General features: G+C 42.3%; 2 protein-coding genes across 3 annotated transcripts in view; one reads left to right on the top strand and one right to left on the bottom strand.

Annotated features, from left to right (window-relative positions):
• Positions 1-2,604, top strand: part of LOC120021452 (ATP-dependent RNA helicase DQX1-like) — a 32,486-nt gene extending 29,882 nt beyond the window's left edge. For both annotated transcript variants that reach the window (XM_038965227.1, XM_038965228.1), the window contains exon 12: positions 1,514-2,604. In XM_038965227.1, coding sequence (XP_038821155.1) covers positions 1,514-1,730 — 217 coding nt within the window. In that variant the 3' untranslated portion in view covers positions 1,731-2,604. The remainder of the gene's footprint in view (positions 1-1,513) is intronic.
• Positions 2,605-5,013: 2,409 nt separating this feature from the next.
• LOC120021713 (endothelial differentiation-related factor 1 homolog) lies at positions 5,014-10,970 on the bottom strand. The gene is made up of 5 exons (XM_038965558.1): positions 10,677-10,970; positions 10,176-10,227; positions 9,870-10,030; positions 5,747-5,840; positions 5,014-5,590 (listed from the first exon to the last, which is right to left on the bottom strand). The coding sequence occupies exons 1-5, from the start codon at positions 10,752-10,754 to the stop codon at positions 5,529-5,531; spliced, it is 447 nt and encodes a 148-aa protein (XP_038821486.1). The 5' UTR covers positions 10,755-10,970; the 3' UTR covers positions 5,014-5,528.
• Between the last annotated feature and the right edge of the window lie 1,788 nt (positions 10,971-12,758).

Raw genomic sequence — 12,758 nt, 5'->3', positions numbered from 1 at the left:
AGGACAGAGGAGCCTCTTAAAGAAGAAGTTACAGGTCTGTGAGAGCCAGAAATCTTGCTTGTTTGTAGGTGACCAAATACTTATTTTCCACCATAATTTGCAAATAAATTCATTAAAAATCCTACAATGTGATTTTCTGGATTTTTTTTTCTCATTTTGTCTGTCATAGTTGAAGTGTACCTATGATGAAAATTACAGGCCTCTCTCATCTTTTTAAGTGGGATAACTTGCACAATTGGTGGCTGACTAAATACTTTTTTGCCCCACTGTATATCCACAGCAAAATGAGTCCTATATCAACATAACCTGAAAGGCCACTCAGCAAGGATGAAGCCACAGTTTGCAACTGCACATAGGGACAAAGATCATACTTTTTGGAGAAATGTCCTCTGGTCTGATGAAACAAAAATGGAACTGTTTGGCCATAATGACCATCGTTCTGTTTGGAGGAAAAAGGGGGGGCTTGCAAGCCGAAGAACACCATCCCAACCATGAAGCACGGGGATGGCAGCATCATGTTGTGGGGGTGCTTTGCTGCAGGAGGGACTGGTGCACTTCACAAAATAGATGAAATCATGAGGGAGGAAAATTATGTGGATGTATTGAAGCAACCTCTCAAGACATCAGTCAGGAGGTTAAATCTTGGTTGCAAATGGGTCTTCCAAATGAACAATGACCCCAAGCATACTTCCAAAGTTGTGGCAAAATGGCTTAAGGACAACAAAGTCAAGGTATTGGAATGGCCATCACAAATCCCTGACCTCAATCCTATAGAAAATGTGTGGGCAGAACTGAAAAAGCTTGTGTGAGCAAGGAGGCCTAAAAACCTGACTCAGTTACACCAGCTCTGTCAGGAGGAAAGGGCCAAAATTCACCGAACTAATTGTGGGAAGCTTGTGGAAGGCTACCCGAAACGTTTGACCCAAGTTAAACAATTTTAAGGCAATGCTACCAAATACTAATTGAGTGTATGTAAACTTCTGACCCACTGGGAATGTGAAAAGCTGAAATAAATCATTCTCTCAACTATTATTCTGACATTTCACATTCTTAAAATAAAGTGGTGATCCTAACTGACCTAAGACAGGGATTTTTACTAAGATTAAATATCAGGAATTGTGAAAAACTGAGTTTAAATGTATTTGGCTAAGGTGTATGTAAACCTCCGACTTCAACTGTAGATAGTGTGTAATGTACACTAACCCTGAACTTCTCTGGGACATCCTCATAGTGGTGTCTTTACTTCCTTTTGGAATACTAGTCCTCTGATAAACAGTAAACTGTACTATCTGTCAGAAGATAGTGGTGCATACCAGGTTGTCTTTTGTGATCAGATCGCACATGATCAGATCGCAAAACGAGAAGCATTAAACTTCTCTGGAACCAGGTCAATATGATATAGCAATCTTCTGAGATGTGCACATGTCATTACTTTGAGGTAAACTAAGCATTTAAGTGCATTACGTTGATAACCTACTTTGGTAACCTTGGCATATTAATGTTTCCTGTGCAGGTTGGTGGAGCTGGCCCCTCTGTACTACCTAGGCAACTTGCCGTCCAGCGAGGGACGGGACCTTCTGATGGAGCTGAGACAGAGTCTGCTGCCCCCAGAGGAGGTACAGGAGAGGGGCCCAGAAGGGGTCTATGACACACGCCACATTGAGGAACACTTAGACAGGACCGGAGATCCACGTAATCAAGACAGTACTGAGCTGTGTGTCATGCAGTGACGGGAATGGTGTGGGCAACCGAAAGCAGAACCAAGGGAGGAGAACCTGAGAGTGAGGACTTGGATGCACTATGCAGGATACTCTCAAGTTTTATCAGGAACACACCATAGATCTATACTGTACTATTGCATGGACAGTTGATGAGGGAGAGTACGTACAGTACACAATCCAGCCATACAACGTTGTATGGAGGCAGTTGTTTCAATCTGAGTGAATAAGGGCTCACCTACAGGTGTTAGTGAAATATTTCTTAAATGAGATTAAATGCATTTTTTGCACATGAAAATGTGTGAGTTAAGGGCAATTTCAGACTGAACCTACAGAGTTCCTATAAAATAAACTGTATACTGGTATGCAAAGTAATATATATTGGGAATTATATATTGCCATGAATGTTGACTATTCTACAAGAGGCCCTGATACTTCACTGAAGAGACAGTCAGCTGTCAATAAGTGGACATGCATTCTTTCAATGATGACTGGTGAGGTATGGCATTGATGCTGTCACTTCCAGGGAATTTGTGTTTTTGACTGTTGTGGCACCAGCACCCATCTCTTCAGTAGAAACTATTGGTTGACCTAGGATCTCTCTGTAGAAGAGCCCAATCATAGAAGCTGACTTGATGTGGACTGGACATGTGATTCGCAGGGCTCAGTTAGGTTTAAACAGGGCGATCTACCATTGTACGTAGCTTTAGAATCCAGTTTTTGTTACTGTTGTTCTTTGTATGCTAGTGGGTTTCCAATGTGTTGAAATAATATTTTGTGTGTAAATCAAGGGTGTCGAGTCAGCCTCCCTCTATCTAATAAATATTTAAAATATATGTTGAACAACAAAATGAAAGGTTTATTTGTTGAATTTCAGCTTGAAATGGTTAACTACTTCATGTTATACATTCAGCCCTTCAATTATTGAGGGACAATCTGTGGTCGGTGAAACATCGCATCCAGGTTTCTCACTCAAGTAGCATGGGGAATTTGGGAAATAAGTTCATTAGGATAGCATAATAAAAGTAGACATTTTGGTTAGTACAATGTGCAATATTTACTGCTGTTCAATGGCTTCCCATACGATGGCATAGTTGATATACCGCTGTTCAATGGCTTATAAATGCCTCATGGCAAAAGAGCTTGCCAGTTTGTAGTCTTAAAAAAATGAAATTAGTTACCACTGGTTTATTCAGCCATTCCTAGGGGGAAATTAATGTAGAAATAATAGGGGTTTTGGATAAACTCAGAAAATAAGGTCTGAGGTTAACAGAGGCTTAAGGAGATCTTATACGTTTTGTTCTATGAGTTACAATTATATATTTTTTTAAATTACGCTGGGCCAATTGTGCACCACCCTATACATTGTTAGTTAAGATGACCTTTATGAATTATGTAGCCTTGATGTGCTTTTTTTCGATTACACAAATGCTCCAAAATTCACAAAATGTGACAGTTGATGAAGATTATCTCAAAGAATAAAATGTATAAGATCTCCATTCATTTTCCCATAGGCTTTGTCCAACGAACCATGACGGAGTTAGTGCCTACAAACAAACGGCATTCGTTTGCTATATATAGCCTACGTCGGTGTAACCGGTGTGAAATGGCTAGCTAGTTAGCGGTGCACGCTAGTAGCATTTCAATCGGTGACATCACTTGCTCTGAGACCTTGAAGTAGTTGATTCCCTTGCTCTGCAAGGACAGCAGCTTTTGTGGAGCGATAGGCAACGATACTTTGAGGTTGAATGGTTCAAGCCCAGGTTGGGGCGAGGGGGTATTCAACTCTTACCAGTGAAGAATGATGGTAGGAGTTATAGGAGGATAGCTCATTGTAATGGCTGGAATGGAATAAATGGAACGCTATCAAACGTGGAAACCACCACCTTCCATTCCAGACATTACAATGAGCCCATCCTCTTATAGCTCCTCCCACCAGCCTCCACTGACTCTTACCATACGAGGTCCAGAGTCTGCTGGTTTTCTGTTCTACCTGATAATTAATTGCACCCACCTCGTGTCCCAGGTCTAAATCAGTCCCTGATTACAGGTGAACAACGAAAAAATGGTCCAGAGTTGAGTTTTAGGGGCCTACTGTCTAGATCCCCATCCCTCGACATTATAGAGTGGCACTGGCAGGGCTGCCGTTTGGCTGAAAACAAATTAAGGACTGGCATTATAAGCCACCTAAGCCAAATGATGCCTGATCAATATTATTTAGCCTTAAGGTAGGCTGTTACCAGGTCACAGAGCAAGATACAATATCGATATTGTCCTTGCTTTTGGCACAACAGGAAATATAACAATGTTAAATTAAACTAATTAAGGTCTAGATTAAAGGGGCAATTAGCAGTTGCTACATTCATTTTTGATCTTAAAAATGAATATGTACCCATTGATTCTTAAAGAATATAACTTATAAATGCCTCATGAGCTTAATTCAACTGTGGTACCCAACAGTTGAGGTTGCTTTGTTATTGTTTCTTCTGCTTATTGCCGCTTTAAGGGCACTATTCAATCCGCATTGCAGAAGTTTAAATTTCAATCATGCTGTAAAGCTAAAGGCAATGTTCCCACTTTAGGAGACTGCGTTCACGTTAAACTGCTTATGTCGGCTTAATTGGAAATGACCTTACACCAAATCTGTAACGCTTCAGTTTTACAGATTGAACAGAGCCCTCAATCAGATTTAGCGTTAACCGGCCATAGCAGACACCAGCATAGTGGATGTTTTGTCGGTGTCTAGGTGGAACTGAGTTGAAACCATCAAATCGGTGAGCAGCTGCTCTTGCGATCATTGTCATGAAGCCACTCCCGCGTTAATGTTCAGAACGAGAAAGTGTAGGCTATATAGAAATGATTACTCAATTAGAAAAATCATGAATCATCCTAATCAAGTTGTAGATTACATCACGTCCCAGTGTTCAAACTTGTAAACAGGACTGCATGGGATTTCTGTTAATGCAACTCCATGCAGCCAATGGCAATGTCCACTTTAGGTATAGTGGGGAGCCACTTGTGACAGTTCTAATGCAGTTCAACCTCTATGCGAGCTACATTTTACATACAACTCATAACTCACCCATACAAATAGTTTAACTTCCCTTTACTTGGCATAGTGCTTTTGTGCAGACAAACTCATAAAAAATATTGGTTGTATCAAATGGGTTGTACATCAATTGTAGAACCTGAGTGGTTTTAATTACTGCTAGTAACAACATAGGACACCAAAATATCTTATTTCAAGGCCTTCTCTAATGTAAAACTGAAGAAAACATTCTAAATAACCATCAGATGACAAGTAGACTGCCAAACTTTATTTTAAAATCAAAACCAAGCTACAGCAGGACATGTTCATATTGTAATGACCTAATATACAATGTGTCTGAAAAGGCAGCAAACAAGCACTTACGAAATGGATAAAGAACATGCTCCGAGAAAAAGTAAAATCGATGCACATGGCCATGGTAAAATTCACCTAGTCCCAAAATAAGTTAATACCAAAGCAGTAGCGAACTAAATAAAAATTACATTTCACAGCACTTTTGGTTTGCAAGTTTTGCAATGCATTCAATTGCTTATAAGAAGTATTTTGTGATGACTTGTCAGTATATGCAGCTTGTAACGTGGTGGATCACCAGGTCCTGTAGCAGGACAGGTGGAGATCAGCCCAGGTAGAGGAGGGGGGGTGGTTGGAGGGGTGAGGGAGGCAGGGTCATAGCGGAGTAGGGAGGTGGGATAATGGTAGGGGACGTGGGGATGAAGGTGGGGTACATGGGGAAGGGGGGGGCTGATTTCGAGGCTTTGTCCTCATTTCTTCTTGGGTTTTGCCTCCAGGGGCAGTCCAATATCTTTCCCACGCAGTTTCAAACCTGTGAACAAAAAAGTTGCGACGTCAGACAAAAAAAGTACCAATGGTAAAATCCAAAGTACAGATGAATAAGGTGGCATACTACTCCGAGACCTGATTAAACATAGGGGTTGATTCGGAAAAATGTCAGCGTGAGTCTTTCCCAGATTCCACTCACCGATTGCTCTCTCAATCTTTCCCATGACCTGATTGTTGGGAATTGCTTTCCCACACTCATAGTCAGCAATGACCTGAGGCTTCTCATTGATTTTCTGAAAGTGAAAGCCAAAAGAGATGTCAGCAAAAATCTGTGACCTAAAAACATTATTCTATTTAGACCTACAGTGCATTCAGAAAGTATTCAGACCCCTTGACTTTTTCCACATTTTGTTACAGCCTTATTCTAAAATTGATTAAATAGTTTTTTCCCTCAATCTACACACAACACCCCATAATGACAAAGCAAAAACAGGTTTAGACATTTTTGCAAATGTATTAAAAATAAAACGGAAACATCACATTTACATAAGTATTCAGACCCTTTACTGAGTACTTTGTTGAACCACCTATGGCAGTGATTACAGCCTCGAGTCTTCTTGGGTATGACGCTACAAGCTTGGCACACCTGTGTTTGGGGAGTTTCTCACATTCTTCTCTATAGATCCTCAAGCTATCAGGTTGGATGGGGAGTGTCGCTGCACAGCTATTTTCAGGTCTCTCCAGAGATGTTCGATAGGGTTCAAGTCCGGGCTCTGGCTGGGCCACTCAAGGACATTCAGAGACTTGTCCCAAAGCCACTCCTGCGTTGTCTTAGCTATGTGCTTAGGGTCGTTGTCCTGTTGGAAGATGAACCTTTGCCCCAGTCGGAGGTCCTGAGTGCTCTGGAGCAGGTTTTCATCAAGGATCTCTGTACTTTGCTCCGTTTATCTTTCCCTTGGTCCTGACTAGTCTCTCAGTCCATGCCGCTGAAAAACATCCCCACAGCATGATGCTGCCACCACCATGCGTTACTGTAGGGATTGTGCCAGGTCTCCTCCAGACGTGACGCTTGGCATTCCAGCCAAAGAGTTCAATCAGACCAGAGAATCTTGTTCTCATGGTCTAAGAGTCCTTTAGGTGTTTTTTGCAACCTCCAAGCCGGTTGTCATGTGCCTTTTACTGAGGAGTGGCTTCCGTCTGGCCACTCTACCATAAAGGCCTGATTAGCGGAGTGCTGCAGAGATGCTTGTCCTTCTGGAAGGTTCTCCCATCTCCACAGAGGAACTCTGGAACTCTGTAAGAGTGACCATCGGGTTCTTGGTCACCTCCCTGACAAAGGCACTTCTTCGCCCGACTGCTCAGTTTGGCCGGGCGGCCAGCTCTAGGAAGAGTCTTGGTGGTTCCAAACTTCTTTAATTGAATAATGCAGGCCACTGTGTTATTGGGGACCTTCAATGCTGCAGAAATGTTTTGGTACCCTTCCCCAGATCTGTGCCTTGACACAATCCTGTCTCGGAACTCTACAGACAATTCCTTCGACCTCTAGGCTTGGTTTTTGCTCTGACATGCACTGTCAACTGTGGTGACTGGTGTGTGCCTTTCCAAATCATGTCCATTTAATTTAAATGAATTTACCACAGGTGGACTTAAGAAACATCTCAAGGACAATCAATGGAAACAGGATGAACCTAAGCTCAATTTCAAGTCTCATAGCAAAGGGTCTGAATACTTAAGTAAATAAGGTATCCGTTTTTTACTTTCAATAAATAAGCTACAATTTCTAGAAACCTGTTTTCACTTTGTCATTATGTGGTGTTGTGTGTAGATTGAGGGGGAAAAATGATTTAATACATTTTAGAATAAGGCTGTAAAGTAACAAAATGTGGAAAAAGGGAAGGGGTCTGAATACTTTCCGAATGCACCGAATGCACAGTCAAACTGTTGAAATGTCAATCATCACATTTCCTGTAGCTCTAACTCCAAAAAGTTTTTGGACACTAAAGTCCATGGAGAACAAGAGCACCTCCTCCCAGCTGCCCACTGCACTGAGGCTAGGTAACAAGGTCTCACTGATAAATCCATGATAATCGACAATTTCAATAAGCATTTCTCAACGGCTGGCCATGCCTTCCTCCCGGCTACTCCAACCCCGACCAACAGCTCCCCCCCCCCCCCCCCGCAGCTACTCGCCCAAGCCTTCCCAGCTTCTCCTTCACCCAAATCCAGACAACAGATGTTCTGAAAGAGCTGCAAAACCTGGACCCATACAAATCAGCTGGGCTAGACAATCTGGACCCTCTCTTTCTAAAACTATCCGCCGCCATTGTTGCAACCCCTATTACCAGCTTGTTCAACCTCTCTTTCGTATCGTCCGAGATCCCTAAAAATTGGAAAGCTGCCGCGGTCATCTCCCTCTTCAAACGGGGTGACACCCTAGACCCAAACTGTTACAGACCTATATCCATCCTGCCCTGCCTATCTAAAGTCTTCGAAAGCCAAATTAATAAACAGATCACTGACCATTTCGAATCCCACCATACCTTCTCCGCTGTGCAATCCGGCTTCCGAGCCGGTCACGGGTGCACCTCAGCCACGCTCAAGGTACTAAACGATATCATAACCGCCATCGATAAAAGACAGTACTGTGCAGCCGTCTTCATCGACCTGGCCAAGGCTTTCGACTCTGTCAATCCCCGTATTCTTATCGGCAGACTCAATAGCCTTGGTTTTTCTAATGACTGCCTTGCCTGGTTCACCAACTACTTTGCAGACAGAGTTCAGTGTGTCAAATCGGAGGGCATGTTGTCCGGACCTCTGGCAGTCTATGGGGGTACCACAGGGTTCAATTCTCGGGCCGACTCTTTTCTCTGTATATATCAATTATGTTTCTCTTGCTGTGGGCGAGTCCCTGATCCACCTCTACGCAGACGACGCCATTCTGTATACTTCTGGCTCTTCCTTGGACACTGTGCTAACTAACCTCCAAACGAGCTTCAATGCCATACAACACTCCTTCCGTGGCCTCCAACTGCTCTTAAACGCCAGTAAAACCAAATGCATGCTTTTCAACCGTTCGCTGCCCGCACCCGCCCGACCGACTAGCATCACCCCCCTGGACGGTTCCGACCTAGAATATGTGGACAACTATAAATACCTAGGTGTCTGGCTAGACTAAACTCTCCTTCCAGACTCATATTAAACATCATTTCACAACAAAGCCTCCTTCACTCACGCCGCCAAACTTACCGTAGTAAAACTGACTATCCTACCGATCCTCGACTTCGGCGATGTCATCTACAAAATAGCTTCCAACACTCTACTCAGCAAACTGGATGCAGTCTATCACAGTGCCATCCGTTTTGTTACCAAATCACCTTATACCACCCACCACTGCGACCTGTATGCTCTAGTCGGCTGGCCCTCGCTACATATTCGTCGCCAGACCCACTGGCTCCAGGTCATCTATAAGTCTATGCTAGGTAAAGCGCCACCTTATCTCAGTTCACGATAACACCCACCCGTAGCACACGTTCCAGCAGGTATATCTCACTGATCATCCCCAAAGCTAACACCTCATTTGGCCGCCTTCCAGTTCTCTGCTGCCAGTGACTGGAACGAATTGCAAAAATCGCTGAAGTTGGAGACTTATTTCCCTCACCAACTTTAAACATCAACTATCTGAGCAGCTAACCGATCGCTGCAGCTGTACATAGTCCATCTGTAAATAGCCCACCCAATCTACCTACCTCATCCCCATACTGTTTTTATTTTATTAACTTTTCTGCTCTTTTGCACACCAGTATCTCTAATTGCACATCTTCATCTGCTCATTTATCACTCCAGTGTTAATCTGCTAAATTGTAATTATTCGCTCCTATGGCCTATTTATTGCCTACCTCCTCATGCCTTTTGCACACACTGTATATAAGACTTTCTTTTTTCAACTGTGTCATTGACTTGTTTGTGTTATTGGCTTGTTTATTGTTTACTCCATGTGTAACTCTGTGTTGTTGTCTGTGTCACACTGCTTTACTTTATCTTGGCCAGGTCGCAGTTGCAAATGAGAACTTGTTCTTAACTAGCCTACCTGGTTAAATAAAGGTGAAATAAAAATACAAATAAAATCACTGAGGCCATCTCTTAAGGTATACATACATTGGAGGCATCTTCAAAGTGTCCTCCCATCCTCATATGTACTGATGTGAAAGTATTGGACATAATTTTCACCTACACTGCGTTTAGATGAGTGTAGATGAGACGAGGAAGCCACAGAAATGCACCAATATCTTAATGTCATATGGGTTTGCGGTAGCATTACTCACAGTGGCTAGGTCTTTCTGGGTGAGGCCCTTGTTCTGGCGGCCCTGCTGGATGACCTTGCCCACCTCCAGGGAGACCCGCTGGTGCTGCAGCTCCTCCGTCTCACGGTCCAGCTTGGCCGTGTTCTTGGTCATCAGGTGCTGCTTGTTCTGCCCTGCAGACCCTGTGGAGACATTAATTGGCATGGTAAGCATAAACAAGCCATAACATAATTTAATTCAGAAATCAATCCTTCATGTCCCAGACTTCCCAGCAGGGGAGTTGGTGGATTGCACCTAGCATGTATTGCTATATATAACAAGGCTTACATTTCTTAGTAGTCTCGAGGTCTTCTCCACGTCTCTGTGCAGCTGTGATAGCCTAGAAAAAACATGGCACATTATTGAAATGTACTCTACATCGTTACATAACACAGGGATATTTAGTTAGCTAATATAGCTGACGAGTAGGCCAGGCCAGGGGGGCTTATCCAACACAGAATCAAAACACAGGCTACGAAAAACGCAGAAAATGTTTGATAAAAGTCCAATTCATCGACGTCAGTCAAATGATTAGACGCCAACCCACATAGTTGCTATTTCTGTCCACGTCGACCGTTTTACCGAGCAGGAAACGCCAGGGAGAGGCGAGGTCACAATCAAATCCCCGGGATTTATTAGCAAGCTTCCCTGCCAGTGACAGTGTGCAGCCTACATGGGCCCAGTGGTATGATTAATTAAATCGCATATTTATTTACAATATATCGAGTTGTTTCTCAGGTTCACATGCTAAGTGGCTAATGCTAGCTGCTCTAGCTAGCAGCTAGCTACCTGCTTAGATTTGGCCTGCGCAGCAGTCGGACCCTTCTTCCTCAAAACCGTCACGGTGTCCCAGTCGCTTTCTGCCATTGTTTCCAGGAATTATTCGATAGCGGTAACGACAATAATTATACAAAAATAAAGCTAACGTTAAATGCCTGGGTATCAAAACGATATCTGCCGACGTAAGGCTACTTCTTTCCTACGCTTGCTTTGACAACAACAACAAACGACGAACTAATAACAAACAGCCACGCTTCTTTCAAATCCAAAGCTTTATTCAAAACAACCTCATAGATATGTCAATCTAGAGCTACAGTGACCTCTGCTGTTTAAAAGGAAGTGCTTGAGAACAAAGGAAATGTCAATGATCTGTTTTTTTTATTGCAGAAACACCTACCTGTATACATACAAGAAGTATACAAAAAGACAATGATACAATATTCAAGGGGTTACAACAAATTACAGATTATACAAAGACCTTAAAATATACACACGTATTGATTGTTTTAACAGCTTTTTCATTAGAAGAATGTAGAATGGTCTTAATGTACTGCTCGAATTCCTTATACAAAACATGGAAGATGTTTTTTTTATTAGTGGATTTACATTTATTAATATTTTCCATTAGCACAATTAGATTTATGAGGTAAAATTGTTTTTCTTAATACTTATTATAGTTAAGGAAACCGAGCAGCACATTCTCACATAACAAACAAAAGTCATCAAGAATATTAACAATGATAAAACTATGAATATCTTGCCATAATTTCTTTACATATAGACAATGCCAAAATAAATGCAAAACTGTTTCTGGATGCTATACACAAAAAAATACAGTTAATGTTAATGTATTTTCTTAGTTTCTTCAAGTAGTGCAGGGTAAAATGTTAGTTTTCCAGTCTTCATAGGTTGATGTTACATGAACGTCAGTAGTTACCGTAACAACAAAGTAATAACCCTAACCTTAACCACAGTGTTTACTTTATGCCTAATGTTAAATTTTGATCATAGAGCACATTTTTGCTTTCATTCATTTTTTACAATATAGCCAAATTTGACTTATTGGCTGGGGTTATTGTGATTACCAGTATTAATTGGTTGATGTTACAAAGTATCCCGTATTCATAATGTAATAGTGGTTGATATTAAGTATCCATACAATGTACTGTAGCAATATAAACATGGGTGGAGGTTGCTGAGGGGAGAATGGCTCATAATAATGATTGTAATGGAGTCAATTGAATGCTATCAACCACATGGAAATCACTTGTTTGATACCATTCCACTGACTCCATTCCAACTATTATTATGAGTAATCCTCCCCTCAGCAGTCTCCACTGGATTGGGAATTCAGAGGTGGAGTGGAGGAGCCTCTATTTGAAGGTGTAGAGTTAGGATTAGGGTTGAGCCATGCCCTGTCATCTGCCGTCTCTCCACACGTTCCTCTTGTCCCATGTCCAGCTAGTCTGGCTGATACAAACTCGAAGTCCTCCTCCAAGTCTGCTGTGTACCACATGGGTCGCATCAGCCAGGCTAATGTCCATCCTAACCCTAACTTCATGTCCACACCCCAACTTCATGTCCACACCCCGGTTCAACCCTAACCCTTGCCTCAACCCTAACCGTAGACTGGTAATACATTGTACTTAGAGCTGTAGCACAAACCAAAACCATAACCCTAGTAATACATTGTACTTAAAGCTATAGAAACAACTAAACCATAACTCTAACCCTAGGCTGGTAATACATGTACAGCTGTAGAGCCAACCATAACCCTAAATTTAACCCTAGACTGGAAATATTGTACTTATAGCTGTAGCACCAACCCCAACCCTAGACTGGTAATACATTATAATCCTAACTTCATGTCCACAACCTGGCTTAACCCTAACACTAGCCATAACCCTAGCTTCATGTCCACACCTTGGATCAAACCTTGGCTATAATAACCCTAAGAGTTTATCATCCTTTTCTCTTTGGACCCATAAGATGCTGGAGCTCGTCTCCCCCTTTGACCCAAGGTGCAGGAGCCTGGCTTCGATTGCTCTGGCTCCATTTCAACAGTGACTATAAAACAGGTAATCAACAATG

This window comes from Salvelinus namaycush, chromosome 26, assembly GCF_016432855.1.
Source record: "Salvelinus namaycush isolate Seneca chromosome 26, SaNama_1.0, whole genome shotgun sequence".
Lineage (NCBI taxonomy): Eukaryota > Metazoa > Chordata > Actinopteri > Salmoniformes > Salmonidae > Salvelinus > Salvelinus namaycush.
The sequence above is the reverse complement of the archived record's forward strand: the minus strand, read 5'-3'. Positions and strand labels throughout refer to the sequence as shown.

Excerpts from the sequence above, each read along its gene's own strand:
- LOC120021713 (XM_038965558.1), bottom strand. The coding sequence starts at position 10,754 with ATGGCAGAAAGCGACTGGGACACCGTGACGGTTTTGAGGAAGAAGGGT. Across the intron at positions 10,031-10,175 it reads CCTCGAGACTACTAAGAAAT|GGTCTGCAGGGCAGAACAAG; the intron begins GTAAGCCTTGTT and ends ATGTCTCCACAG. Across the intron at positions 5,591-5,746 it reads AAAGATTGAGAGAGCAATCG|GTTTGAAACTGCGTGGGAAA; the intron begins GTGAGTGGAATC and ends TTTTGTTCACAG.